General features: G+C 45.2%; 1 protein-coding gene across 4 annotated transcripts in view; it reads left to right on the top strand.

Moving 5' to 3' along the window:
• Window positions 1-15,303, top strand: part of agap1 (ArfGAP with GTPase domain, ankyrin repeat and PH domain 1) — a 70,741-nt gene that overhangs the window by 30,111 nt on the left and 25,327 nt on the right. For all 4 annotated transcript variants that reach the window (XM_086030420.1, XM_086030335.1, XM_086030187.1 and 1 more), the window contains 5 exons: window positions 2,820-2,947; window positions 3,415-3,570; window positions 3,653-3,745; window positions 13,418-13,522; window positions 15,217-15,303. The exon at window positions 15,217-15,303 is cut by the window's right edge and continues 82 nt beyond it. In XM_086030420.1, the coding sequence (XP_085886546.1) occupies window positions 2,820-2,947; window positions 3,415-3,570; window positions 3,653-3,745; window positions 13,418-13,522; window positions 15,217-15,303 (569 nt within the window). The remainder of the gene's footprint in view (window positions 1-2,819; window positions 2,948-3,414; window positions 3,571-3,652; window positions 3,746-13,417; window positions 13,523-15,216) is intronic.

Genomic DNA, 15,303 nt, shown 5'->3' with positions numbered 1-15,303 from the left:
CGTTTTCACTAGTAGATTAACTACTTGGTGGTCCAGCTGTCGATCTATTCATTTCTATGCGCGCTCGTCCCCCTGCACACTGCATGTATTAAAAATCCATCAAGTGGCTAATATCAAACCAAGGATAAATAATTTACCTGCAACTGCAAGTACAGAATTTTAACTCAATTAGTTAGCAATGTTAGAAAATAAAAATTAAAAAAAAGCTTGAAAGTGGAAATCAACATAAACAATTTTTTTTTTTTTTTTTTTTTTTCAAGAATATGTTCCCAGCAGGCCCACTAGTGGAAACACGGCATTCTGATTAATATTGTGTTCGTGCAATATGAGTTGAGCAGCAAAATCCACACGTATTTAGCCATCTCTGGCGGCGGCCATTTTGTCACTTCAACAAACAACCAATCGTGAAACATGTCAGCCATGATTGGTTGTTACCTGAGCCCTGAGCAGTTGTGATGTCATTTTCAGTCGACAGAAGTGACAAAATGGGCGCCTCCAGAGATGGCTAAAAACAGGTGGATTAACTCATATTCCACAAACGCACTATTTACCAGCATGCTTTGTTTCAACTAGTGGGCTTGCATAGAACATATTCTTGGAAAAAAATATGTTTGGGTTGACTTCCACTTCAAGAAAAGGAGAGAAAAAATTCCCCTCTACCGATTAATGCCAGAAAGTGATTATTTGTGAATACACGTTATGATTTTGTTCAGATCTTTGTGTTGAAGTTGTGTGAATGTGCCCCATGCATTTGGCTCATGTCCAGTTTAAACCAAAAGGGGGAACGTTGACAACTAGATTAGAATTGCTCGCCCATGTTAGATAACATGGTCACCTGCTTGGGTGTCCATGTCTTGAAGTTGCAGATCAATACATTGAAATTGAATGAAAGTATTTCCCAAATTTTATCTGACTTGTTGCCATGGCAACCTCCGCGAAGGGAGCATGGTGTCCTATTTTAATGATATTTGTTTTCTTTTCTCTAATGGTTTTTGAATGAGCACAGGCTGGCTTATTTGTTTTAGTTTGTGACTGCACGCTTGACCCACGCGATGCGAGTACGCGTGCGCGTTAGACATGTAATGAGAAGTGAAGCCTCGTCCAGTTGGGACAAGTGACCTCTGTGTGAGGGAAGGAGGGGGCAGGGTCGAGGTTGACTACGCTGTGGTCCTCGTCCATCAGCGTGCTATTTTAATTAGCCTAATTACGGCGACATGAGCCCCAAATGCACACACGCGTGCGCGCACGCGGGCGCGCACACTCGCACGCGTCTGTGGCTTCTTTCTCATCTGTCAGAGTGTGGAAGCCGAGCACATCGTTCGCACTCTCTAACAAGCTGAGATGAGCACTCGCTAATGTTCATCCAGTGCAACACATACACACGTTCACTTCACCTGCAGGCTACGCACGTGCTATTAGCAGAAGTAGACCATGGAAACAAAAGTAAAGTTTTACGCCTTGTGTTTGTAATAGAATGTCTTTGTGTGTGTTCAATGTAAAGTACAAAAATACAATACAAACTTCGCTTCATAAGAAAAGTGATAATCATGAATGCATCGTTAGCCCTTGCCTTCCCTCTAGGCTTAAAGCAGCAGACTTGATTTTTTGTTTGTATGTTTGTTTGTTTCAGATTAATTGAGGCCGATTCCGCTTCTGTGTGGATTTTAGGAATGAATTTAATCGTACTATTTATGCCACTATTGTGTTCATGAAGCTTCTCCCCGATATACAAATGCCTCTTCACAAAGCTTCACAAATGAGTGTTATACTTTTGATTACCCAATTCCATTGTAGTTGTTTATGATTCATTTGTACCTTTGAATTGTACTGGTGCTGCGCATGGTTTTGGGGGATGGTGCCCAAACTTCAGCTTTCTAAGAGTGCACATAGAATATCAGATTTTTCGGCTTCAAATGTCTCCTGTCACAGTTTGATTTTACAGATTGCAGACTCAGCGACACCAGCACCACCACCTCTTTGTGATGTTCTGCCATAAATCTGATAAGAGCGCTGATATAAAAGCAAGCGGTCGCCTCTCACACCAGGGTTTGATGGACAAAGATAAATTGTTAATTAAATTATTAAATTAAATGTGCGGTTTAAATATTTCGCGCATCCTTTATAATAACTTCTTAACACATAGACTACCTCCTGCTGGCTGCTGCCTAACCATTGTGTGTGCAGTAATTCCAATCAAATAAGATATTCTTTTCTTTCCACCTGTCTAAGTTTGAACCATGTCGCCATTGTAATTCAACGGCGAGGCAAATGTCAAAACCTAATTTATCGTGTCACTTTATGGCGACAGTTTCTTGCTCTTTGTCTCAGTTCTCAATCATGATCGAAGAGACGCGGAGAACGCGGCGTGCCGAGGAAAGATGAGGATTGCAGGAAGCATTTTGTGTCACACACAAGTCATAATCTCAAGTGAAACTTGTTCTCTCGGTGGCTGCCCTTAGCTCGCCCTATATCACCGGGAGGTAAATGTTTACGATGGGCTCCTCATCAACCAACTTTAACGAGTTCAATTAAAACAATCGAGTAGTCTGTGTTTATTGGATCAGACATAAGACGCTCAGTGAAGTCTGAACTCTCGCATCTCCTTTCAAGCAGGCTTGTGCAGCATTCTTGCGTGTTCGGCATGTTCTACCTCTGTTCTCTTTTTGTTAAAGGTGTTAAATTAGAAATATTAACTTTTTATTTGCAAGTCTTTGCTGCTGAATTTGACTCTCTTTACTTTAAGAGCTCTAATCTGATAGATTGTCATCTCCTTGGTCAAACCTTTGTTTACTACTGTATCTCGACGTTTTGCATTGCAGTTGCCCAGAAGATCGTTGCCACTCGGAAGAAGCAGCAGCTGTCCATAGGTCCTTGCAAATCGCTCCCAAACTCCCCGAGTCACTCGTCCATCTGTACCACGCAGGTGTCCAACGTCCAGGTCAACCAGGTCAGTGGGGCCGCCGGACGCCAGGTAGCGCCTCACTTTCCGGATATTACTCCGTTATTGCAACCAAGACGTATTTGGATTTGAGAAAACAAAATGGTGACTGAAGTGTAGACTTTCAGCTTTAATTGTAGTGCGTTCACAAAATCAACATTGATGACATAAATGGAAATACCGTGGTGTTAAACACTCAACAAAAAAATAAACGCAACACTTGATTTGCTCCCATTTTTGATGAAATGAACTCAAAAGTCAAAACCGTTTTCCACATGCGCAATATCACCATTTCTCTCAAATATTGTTCACAAAGCAGTCTAAATCTGTCATAGTGTGGGTGGATAGTTTGGACATAAACAACAAACTTAACTAAATCACACCATATTGCTTTGTGGAACGGGGCTTCAAGTCCCCTGCCGGAACGCTATTACCAAACTAACTTGTTACCCTTCCTGCATGTCTTGTTGTTTTAGACAAGTAATGGTGGAGGTAGTTTGAGTGATTACTCGTCATCGGTGCCATCCACGCCGAGTACGAGCCAGAAGGAGCTGCGCATCGATGTCCCGCAGAGCACCAATACGCCCACGCCCGTCCGCAAGCAGTCCAAGCGCCGCTCCAACCTCTTCACCGTCAGTTTGCGTCAACGTGCGCTTGAGGCTTCTCGATAACATCATTGTGAGTGCCAGTGATCAGCCTGCCTCTCTTCCACAGTCAAGGAAGACCAGCGAGACGGACAAGGATAAGAAAGGTCTGGAGGCCCGCGCCGACAGCATTGGCAGCGGGCGAGCCATTCCCATCAAACAGGTAAGAAAGAGTTCCTGTCTGCTCGCTCTTCATTAAGAGTGAAATCACACACTTGACATCAATTAGAGCACCAAGCTCTCCTGGGTCCTCCAAGCGCATCATTAGGAGACTCGTGCCTCCCCTCCCTCTGTTCCCCCACTTGATCGCCCACTTCACGCCATCGCGCAGTACTTCAAGCTGCTTCCTTTGCATTCGCCCTCTCATCTGCAGCTGAGCGCTTTGGCGGGCGCGGTAGCGTTTTCAAGGAAGAAAGGACCGAGAGGAAGGGGAGGGCGAGCAACCTGCTGCGACAGCGAGGGAAGCGTCGGAATTGGCTCTTAATTTGCGGCCAACGTGTCGCAGCAGCGGCGGGCTCTCCTCGCGACAAGCATATCAGGCAATTAGCGAGCGCTAATCATGACCCTCGTGTCGGCGCCGCAGCCTCGTTTGTAATCTCTTAATGAACAAATTGCATCTCTGATTAGGGGCCGTCTCACCGGGAGAGAGAGCAGGCGAGGCCGCCGCAGAGGCATCAGTAATTGCCTCGGGATGGCGTTCCCATCGTCCTTTTCAAAACCTGTGATGTAAATGCATCGCAGAGGGCGGAGTCCAGATTTTTGGGTGGCAGTCGTTTAGCTTGAGAGCAGTTGGAGCGGCATTGTTTTGAAGAGGCATCTTCATTATCTGACGACAATAGTTGAGCTCTCGCCAAGTGTAAAACGTCTCACTGCTCGCGTGTGTGTGTGTTAGGTGTCATTTTCACATGGGAATGAAAGTGCCCTCTTGATGTTATAATCTATGTTTCTCTTCCCCGTGTCCTGTTGCGCCTTCACCAAATGAAACGGCTCGATTTTGAACCCTCGCAGGAGCTGTCAGTCATAAAGATTAAAGGGGAAATCAGTTGGACGACGGATTGAGTGTTTGTGGGGGTTTGAACTCCAGAGAGCTTACCTGTGTGCCATTTGGTGGGCACTCGTGATCTCATTAGAGCGACTCTGGGCCACTCGAGGTGATGCCGGTTCAGCCCGCCTCTTCTTAAAGGAGAGCGTTTTTGTGAGAAGCACGCTCATTAAAAATACCCACTGCAATGGTTGGGTCACAGTAACAAGAACAGTCTGACCTAATTGGTCCTGCGCACGTATTATGTTTACACACTTGCCTTTTTGAAACATGCACATTTATCCATCGTACAATAAATACTAGTGGATATGGTTGTTTTAGTCACCCTATCATGGCTTCCTTCAGCCACAGTGCGGTCATATGTTCAACTCCGAATAACAAGTAGAGAAAAACGGACTTATAAAGTCCTTACTATTGCTGTTTTCCTTCAAATGTTGGCAAAATTATGCGTAGCGATGTAATGAAATGTTCTTCCGATGCGAGTTTCTCCAGACCTAATGGTGAATGAAATGTCCCACTGAATAATAAACCTTGGAATCATTTTTTTCTGGACTGCAGCGGATGCATCCAGCTTTGTTTACTCCTCCACATCTGCTCCACTTCGCTAATTAGCCACTAATTGGCGCAGAGAAGGCGAACAGCTCACTCAAGTCCCTGTTAGGCAGTTTACCGACGAGTCCTAGGAACTAATGACGGACCAGCAAACTCATACGGCAAGTACATGCGAAAGAAAGAAAAAGAAAAAAAAAGGAGCCTGAGGCAGCCATTGGTACTGTAGCTGTCAAATAAGCAGAACATTTTGACCAGTCATGCCAGGATTCTACTCAAACAGAACAGAACGGAAGTTGTACGGAAACTGCATGCCACGGTCACACAGACACAAATTGACATAACTATTGTAAAACATGGGAGCCAGAATGTTTTTCAAATGATATCAAATCAATGGAATTAAAAAAAAACCTAACTGACTAACTAATCCCCGGAAAGAAATTAGTCACAGCTCCAATACAAAAGGGTATCAATATGCTATGGCGCAAACTAGGGCGGGGACGAGACACTTTTTTGTCCTGATCCGGTGCGGATCCCGATACTTGGGTGGCGATCCGATACGTCTTGGGATACTTAAATATTATAAAAATATATGTTTAAAAAAACTGAGGCATGTGTTTCCAAAGTTTGAACTTAAGTGCCATTTGACATTTAACTGGAATAACTGTTCCTGATACACAGGAGTGCAAGCAATAAAACTCCATTCACAAAGCTCAACTTCAAGGACCTCAAATGTTCCATAAGCAAGTTATAGAACGTGCAAAAGGTAACATAAGTCATCAAAAGTAATGCCATACTTCGTCAACGTATCGATACTTGGTATCGGCATAAAGGAATAGTCAAACCCCATTTTTTTCATGGAAAACACAATCTATCACTGTTTTATGAAGAATTTGGGGGGTTTGAATGTCTCCCCCCCAAAAAGAGCAAACTATCAATCCAAGAGTTTGTGGAAAGTGCAGGGTTTTTTTTTGTTTTTTTTTACCTACTGGCAGCCATCAACATTAAGGTCAGCAGTAAACAATCCGAATTGTATTGCCACTAACGATAAATAATTTTATGCTGCAACAACATAAGTGATGGTTTGCGTGTATGTGAATGAGTTAACTGTGTCAATGTGTGTGTGTTGTTTTATATCAATAGTCCATACATTTGTGGATAGACTCATGACATAGCTTTTGTGTTAAGGCCTGCCGCACAGGGCACAGATGCTTCCGAACCCAACTTGGACGGGACCATCGCAAAAAATAACAGTTGGCCACTTAGCCCCGCACTTTGGGAAATGTAAACTTTGGACTTCCAGTGATGTGAACTGTGCCAGCCAGGCAGCCCCTACAATATGTGGCATTGTATCACTTTTTTTTAATTCACAAAAAGTAAGTGTCAGTCAAGGAACACACAGTTTGCTACCGAAAAAGTACGTAGGCAATTATGATGAAGAAAGTGTGAATATATTGAACGGTGAGACTTGCTCCCATTCATCTTAGTGGACCAGCGAGGCGTGGACTGCTGGTTCATTTTTACCACAAGCTTCACTATTTCATCCACTGGTTCAGGTGTAATTATAAATATGGTTATGTATAGTTGTAAAACACAATATACTGTATGTGAACCGTATACTCTGTGTTTCTATGGGTTGACGGCGCACAGCTGTGTCTCGCTGGCACATCACGGAAATTGGTTCTCTCGCATGTGTGCTTCTACGTCTGTGTGTGTGTGCGCGTGCGCGCATGTCTTTCTCTCGCTCCCTCTCTCCCTCTGTCAGATGATTGCCATTGGTTGGCTTTAGCTGATGATCAATGGCAAACTTTGAAGTAGGTATGTGGTTGGTTGTCCTGAGCTATACATGCAAGCGCGATTGTGGAAAATGTGCATGACTATCATCTTAATTTTCAATATTATCATCTTGGATGGGCGGCACGGTGATCGACTGGTTAGCGCGTCCGCCTCTCAGTGCAGTGGTCGGTGGTTCGAATCCGGCCCTGGCCTTTCTGTGTGGAGTTTGCATGTTCTCCCCGTGCCTGCGTGGGTTTTCTCCGAGTCCTCCGGTTTCCTCCCACATTCCAAAAACATGCATGGCGGGTTGATTGAACACTCTAAATTGTTCCTAGGTATGATTGTGAGTGCGGATGTTTGTTGGTCTCTGTGTGCCCTGCGATTGGCTGGCAACCAATTCAGGGTGTACCCCACATATGCCTGTAGACAGCTGGGATAGGCTCCAGCACGCCCACGACCCTCATGAGGATGAGCGGTTCGGATAATGGATGGATTATCTTGGATGTTCATATGTAGGCATGATACAATAAGAGACTATTGTTCAATATGCTAAGTGTAATGTACCTCTATCACGTTTGAAAAATCATATGGCAATTTTGGAAAATATGACGTGTAAACAACAATGTAGTGTGTAATGTTATGTAATTAGCATTTCCCAAAAATGAAGTTGCAGAAGTCCCGTGAACTCTGAAAGGGCTGGTCAACATGATTACCTGAAATCATAGTGACAGGAGCAGATCGCAGCATGATGAAAAAAGCAAACTGGTGTCAGTCAACGTTAAGTTGCATGCACGCCTGCGTGCGCCTTGCAGTAATGGATGAATATGAATGATGGCTGATGAAGAGAATGCTGACAGAAAGAGAGGGGGCTGTAGATATAAAGTCAGTGCCTTAGGTTTGTGCCATGCACAAAAGCAGTGTTTGCCACAACAAACCTGGCACTCCACGAAGAACGTGCAAAAACAAAATACTGACCAAAAAAAAAAAAAAGACCCCGCCCACTGTTCCTGAGATAATAGTTTACACGGCAGCACACTTCCTGACATGGGACAGCGCTCCTTCCTGTGAGGAGGCTGTGAGTAATTGGCTCTCCGCGTTGCAGACGGGTCCGAGGCTGGCTGGTTTTGACAAGTGTGCTCGTCCCCTCTCGGCGCCTGCTGCTTTGTCAGGAGTTAAATTGCATGGTTAATTCGGATGTTATTTACCCTGTAATTCATTAGTTTGGGCCGCCATTGGCGGCTTGCAGGCTGTAATTTCACGCTTGGCAATAAAAGATGTCTCATAATCTGCTTCATTTAGCAGCCAAAGAATTTAATGAAATTAACTGTGGCCCTAATTAAGACGGTGAATATTAAAGACCTGCTATCAAGACTTTAACGAGGGTGACACTATCCGCGTTTCGCCGGATACGAAAAATATCATTTCCCTGTGAAAGGTTGTCACTGCTCGGAGCCATTTTGGCCATGATGACATTTTTGTCACGCACACTCACCCCTGCAAATGAGATTTTGCAAGGGGCGTCGCTCCCATTTTAGTCGGAGGAATAATTAAAACATGGCACACAGGCGTCAATCAAAGAACATACTCATTACGCCTCATCTCCAGTTTTTGTTTGCCACGGGCTTGTCGCATGATCACCGTTGTTGGCCTGAGGGACTTTGTGTTTTATGTCTGTTAATACACTAAAACCAACTAACTGCTGTAGTGAGCGTTTGGGTTTGTCATTCATTACCCAGATAGCCAATTTCCTTGGTTACTAACCTTGTCCTTTGGAGGAAGTGACCCATAGTCAACTTTATTTTCATCCTCACAATCTCTTTTTAGCACAATCCAATTGCCAAAAATGTACAAAGTTTGTAAAAGTTTGATCCAGCGAGGCGTTTTGTTGATCACATATCGGCCATCGTGACCATTTGGCCACGCCGCCTGCAATCTCGGTACGACCACACACGCGCTGTCTGAGAGCGTGATGGATGAGCTGCGATGGCCGGCGCGATAGAGGAGGCAGCGTCCACCTTCCCTCCCACCCACTGTCACCCCACCCGAGTCTGCTGTCTAAGGGTGACACCTCCAATTTAGCTTCCTGCTCTTGTGGGATTTCCATGAACAAAAGGGCTGCGGCCCCTCAGAGATCTGTCCGTTCCGTGGAAAGCGTGTCGTCCTCTGTCTCGCCGATTGAGCGCCCCCTGTATCTCCGTTTGGATCGCACCCGGGACCGTCCATTGTGTGAGGAACATAGGGGGTGATGGAGGGATTAAATACTCTATTAGTTTATAGCAGACCAGAAAAGTTCTTTTACTGCTTCACACAAAAGAGGCTTGGTGGTTGTTCTGCTTACTTGGCTTGGTAGAGTGAAGAAGAAAAAAAATAATAAACAATCCCGCTTAACAAATTATGTGCTTGGGACTGGTCGTTGAAGAGATTCTAATTGGTCTCCTGAAGAATCTTTTTTATTATTTTTGTTTGGTGATTTTCCATGAGTTTTTTTTTGTTTTTGTTTTTCTTTTCATTTTTTTTTTTTAATTATACATAAAATAGGTGACTTGGCTCCACAGGTTGTAAAACACTGATCTAATGATTACTCTCTTCAATAAAAGTGAAAGTTATTCAGTAAGTCTAGTTTGACGCACATAGACTAAGATATGTCATAACTCATATCCATCAGTGATAGAGGAGTGATTATGATGTGTATTATCTCCCTGATGATAATCATACATGAATGAGATCAGCTCATGCATAAAGTATGTATCTGTCTGTCTATGTCTATATGTATATATACTTACAGTGTATTTTTTAAATGTATTTATTGCTAGTAATGCCCCTACATACTGTTCTTGTATTAGATGGCATTTAAAATTGCATACAATTCCATATGAAACTTATTTCACGTCTTTGTGATACGCATATTGTACACGGCATTATTGTGATAGACGATATTTTTTCGATATACGATTGTGCAGCCCTATTCTCTCGTATAATCAATGAATATTTTTTTATTCCGCATCTACGTGTGCACTGATATTGGTATGATGTTAAACTACTGCAGAACTGCAGGATTGATATTTTAGACCCGATTCTGGGAGTACAACTTTGAACACCACATTTGTGACTTCCCAGTTTTCTGGAACGTAGCGTAGGCCTATTCAACATCTTTGTCTGACACGTGAGTGCTGCAAGACCCTCAGGTACGAGCCTGATGTGTCATCTAATGAATGACCTCATCTCTCAGTTTCCCGTCAACAAGCGACCTTTCCTAAGCACTACTTCTTTTCAGTCTTTATTCACAGTCCAGCTTCCTCTACCTGATCTTAACTGTGACGCTCGCCAGCGCCTTTGGACATTTTTGGGATGGTTAACTAATGACATCATCTCCCCATCAACCTGGCCTCCCCCACCAGCCCCCCAGCTATCGACCTTTTCCTAAGCACTAGGCCACAATACCTCACAGGGCGGGGAAGTGCCAAGTGAGTATATCTGAGGCCATATTTATTTCGCCACACAGAGACCTTGTGTGCCGTCACGACAGCCGGCTCGCTCCTGAAGGCGAATTGCGCCGCGTGTGTCACCGAGCCTGCAGACGCACATAATGAAACATATTAGCCATCAGCGTGCAGTTAGCCTCACCCTCATGCAAAGTGATCGCATGTCAGGCATAGGAACGGATGACTCAAATTAATCCGCTGATGTCTCCTGTCCCAAAAAGTCTTTCAGACAGACCCAACGTGAGGTGAGGAATGTTCGCAGTAGCGCCCGCCCCCGGGTCACTCCAATTTTGGACACATTCTGACTTTTTTGCCACACACGTTACTAAAAGTTAAAGAATGTGTGTATGAGGTGTATCGGAAAAGTTCCAGGACTGGTGTTACGAAGTCTTTCAAATTCAGACTACAAGTTTTTCCCCTTCAAAGTGATCACCCTGGAGTCGAGCATACTTTCCCAGCCTTCTCTGTCAAGCCTTCACGTATTCTTCCGGGATCCTCAGCAGCTCTGTCGTCCGCGTCTTCAAAACTGGTCCCCTCGCTGATCCCCTTGAGCTTGGGAAAGAGGAGGGGGGGGGGGGGGGGGGTGGAATTATATCTGGTAGTCAATTCTGTTTAGGTAGAAACCTTCCTTTGCCTCATCAGGTGCTCCAATCAGAAGAATGCCGTGTAAATGTTAGCGAGTTATTGGAAACCTTTTGGAGTTTAATGATTACGAAGAAAGATGTACTGACAAGTTTCTCCGATTCAAATAGAGTCACTTAGTAAACTCCAGTGCAATATCGCAGTTTCTTTAAAGAGTAACTCAACCCCAACATTTTCTTTACAAGAATATGTTCTATGCGCCCCCATAGAGTCTAAACATGGCATTCTGATGCGTGATACTGTGTCTGTGGAATATGAGTTAAGCAGTAAAAGTTTTTGTCCATCTCAGGGGGCGGCCATTTTGTGACTTCTGTCAACTGAAAATGACATCACAGTCACTCAGGGCTCGGGTAACGACCAATCAAACGACCTGTTTTCTGAAGCTGAGCCGTGATTGGTCGTTACCCGAGCAACTGTGATGTCATTTTCAGTCGACAGCAAGTGACGAAATGGCTGCCGCCTGAGATAGATAAAAACGGCTGGATTTTGCTGCTTAACTCATATTCCACAAATGCAATATTCATCAGAATGCCGTGTTTAGAGTAGAGGTGCATAGAACATATTATTGTTCATATTTTGGGGGGGTCGACTTCCCTTTTAAAGTGTTGACTTAATCTCTACAGTGGCTGTGTTGAAAAGTAGCTTTCGTGTTCATAAAGCATCAGTGGCCCGACTGCAAGCACTTTTGGCTCATCAGATTGAGTTTTGTGCACCACAGGGAACCTCATTCTACTTGCTCTTCATTTTGAGCCAGCGGGACCACTAGAAACATGTGGAAACATCGCAGTGCCTCAGAGGGAACAAAAACGCCTCGCGAAATTGGCACAATTGACACTCGGGCAAATAAGATCCTATTGTCCACTTATCAGCGCGCGGCTCTGACCTATTTGCAAGGGTTGTTCTGATAACAATGTACAAATTGGGACATACACTGAAAAAAAAACAACATCCAGCCATTTAAAGTGAGTTTTTGCAGGCATCCACAAAGTAGCAATTGACATAGCAATCCCCACTCCATTTGTTTTGGATCCATCTTGCCTAAATTGTGTCGTTTGTGTCGTTCAGACTCAAATCAAGCCGAATATAAATGCCCCAACCCCCAAAAAAGGATTTGCGGCTTTTTGTAAGATCACACTTTATCAACTGATTTCACATCTTAGCACGCAGCTAACGAGGACCCGACGGCATCTCTTACATTTGTTTGCAATGAATGACTGCACTGTTGTGTGATGATGTCGTGTTTCTCCTTTTATTTCACTGCAAATGTTCGGTCACCGCGGGCCTGCTGCTCTTTTGTCCCTCAGCCACTGCTCGTCTCAATTCAATTCATTTCAACCTCTTCCCTCAAACGCTGGTTGTCTTAATCAAAGCTGAGCGTTGAGAGCAGCGCCCGGTGTGCTTCTACCCTCATTCGTCTCCTCCTTCTTTGGGTGTTGCCACCGCGTGCCCCCTCCCTTTACGGCTGGACTCTATTAATATCCTGTGTCGGCGTGTTAATGTTGTTGAGGTCCAGTGGAGTGACACGCGTGGCAGCGCGGCTTTAATTGCTAATCAGTGGACAGTTTTATCCGCTGCCGCCGCCTCCCATTACCCCCCCCGTCACTCCTCCCCTCGCCATGCCTTTCTCCCCGCCATCTACGCGACCTTCGTGCTCTCTCACCTAATGAACGGAGCACAAATGAAGTGTGGGCGGCGGTGGCCCGGCCTCGCTGCTCAGTCAGCCGCGGCTGATGTGCGTAGGAGCGGCGGACAGAGGAGCGGCGACGTTAACAAGCCTGAAGAGGGGAAAAAGTCAGACAATTAAATGACGCCGGCAAATGTCGTAAGCTCGTTAAGGCACTCGTGTACACGGAGACCGACAATTGCGTGATTATGGCACTAAATGCGCTCAGACTCGTTAGTGGCCATTTTTGATTGTAGCGTCGTCTCTGGACTGAAAAACACGAGACCGACTCACTAGGCTTTGGATTGTACCGTACTCTACATGTGTCATGCAGTATGCGTCCTACACGCCGCGAAGATTTTTGCAATCTTGTTTTAAATCAGCACGTTGTAAATGTGAATTTCAGTGTCTATATATCGTGTTTACTTTATGCAAGTAAAGCAAATTTGGAGCTGGACAAATGATAAAAAAAAGGAAAATCACGACTACTCACAAAGATATGCGGCTCACAACGAATCCGAGCAAATTGCGCGCTAGCACTGTGTTCTCGGACACGCTTCCTCCCGGGTTATCTGCTCTAGTTTCGGACACGTGCTGACATCTTTTGTCCACACGGTGCATGCTCATGAGTCACATACACATCATGTTCTGCTTTTACGCCAAGTATGTGCTTGTTTGCAGGGTATGCTGCTGAAAAGGAGCGGCAAGTCCCTCAACAAGGAGTGGAAGAAAAAGTATGTGACGCTGTGCGACAACGGGCTGCTCACCTACCATCCCAGTCTCCATGTAAGGCACGCACACACACACTGTAGAGGTGTCGTTTGTACAGTGTTATTATTCATCATCTCTTTCTTGATGATCAGATTATTAAAAATGCCTTTGTGAATTGCTGCCCCCTCCGTTGTGCACACTTCCATATGCACATCACTGCGGATTTCTCATTTGTAACACGTCCTCTCACACTCGCTTGACACGTTTCAACCGTCGGCATCAGTAGTGGCCATTTAGTTACTACCCCTGCGACGGAACTATGGAGTCACACACCCCTTAAGTGAAGGTGAAGCCCCGGGAGCTGAGTGGCGGCACCCTGAGGTTGTGGGTTTGATTCCTTCTGGCGCGTTCTTCTGACACACTCGAGCGGAGCTCGCGCATCCATCAGCGATGAGAACAGCCGATGCAGTAAATTAGTGCGAAAAGTCATCACTTAACACATGGGCACACGCAAAACGCCTCCAGCACAAAAACACTGGTTTTCCTGAGCAGCTCGCCGTCAATTAGCATGTTTGCAGAGGCTAATCGGATGAAACTCAATCAGCGCTGCTAATTGCCTTACTATGTGCAACGAAATCACATTAATGTCGCTAATTAAGTGGATGGAAATAACGCCGCCTTATTGGCCAGGAAACTGTCAACCAACTATTGCCGTTTTTGTATTTCGGAGTCACCAAGCAACAGCCAGCGTGGCGACGGGGTGTTTGTTGTGCTCGGTTTCAAGAGCTCTTGATCCTCACCTGTAGCACCCCCTGACATGTTTCTTTCAACATCACACAAGCAATATTCTCTAACAGAACTGTATTTTATTTCTCGAACAAATTCATCTCGTCTCTTTTGTGACGTCTTCGTCACTCCCACTATGTATGGATTCATGCTTTCATCTGCGTCAGCACTCCTTGGCGTGCACGTGTACGCGCACATTTTTCAACTTCCATACACTGTGGCCACCTGCTGTGGATGCGTTCAGTCGATACACGTACGTCCCGGACGGCGCGCAATGAGAGGACAACTGGGCCGATGATGAAAGTACCCCCATGCAAATGGAGACTCAATTACCTCGGTCAATCTGTTGGAAGAATGTGTGTGTGTGTGTGTGTGTGCGTCTCGGTGTGCCTGTGTGCTCAGGCTTTACCCAGTGGGCCGCCGGCTCGATGGCTCTCCAGTGGCTTGTTAAGACGCCATCAAGAGCACTTGGCTTTGAATTGGCCTTTTGTCAGCCCCAACAAGAAAGGAAGTGCGCGTGTGAGGATTAAAGGTTTAAAGCAGTCAAAGCGATACAGAATCGCGTGCGCGTGGACACAAGTTAGAAGTGGTTCGATTGATGATCTTGGAGAACGCTGCGGAAATAAGTCTGAGAGCATAAAAACGTTAATGTGAATGTGAACAAAACATTCGGTCAGCATGCAAGTGTTGAATCCGACAGCAGTCGCGCCACCCATATTGCCCACCCTCCTCAATGAGATGTGAGGGTGGATTTAAGAAGTGCCCTACATCAGAGCAGGTCCCACGACGAGGGGCATCAGTCCTGTTTTGAGTCTGTAGTCCACTTGAGCCAATCTAAAGGGATTAACGCGTCTTTGTTTGCCCCTTCCTCCAGCCACTGATCAGAGTCGCCTGTGTTTTTTGGTTACATTTACAGCACTGGGCAATGAAATACAAATTGAAGGGTCAATGTGGTTGTTTTTTTTTTTTGTAATCCCTTGCAGGACTACATGCAGAACGTCCACGGTAAAGAGATTGACCTGCTCAGGACCACGGTCAAGGTACCAGGTAAACGGCCGCCGCGAGCCGTC

Source organism: Filicampus tigris, chromosome 1, assembly GCF_054856515.1.
Source record: "Filicampus tigris isolate MCC_2025a chromosome 1, RoL_Ftig_1.0, whole genome shotgun sequence".
NCBI lineage: Eukaryota > Metazoa > Chordata > Actinopteri > Syngnathiformes > Syngnathidae > Filicampus > Filicampus tigris.
The sequence above is the reverse complement of the archived record's forward strand: the minus strand, read 5'-3'. Positions and strand labels throughout refer to the sequence as shown.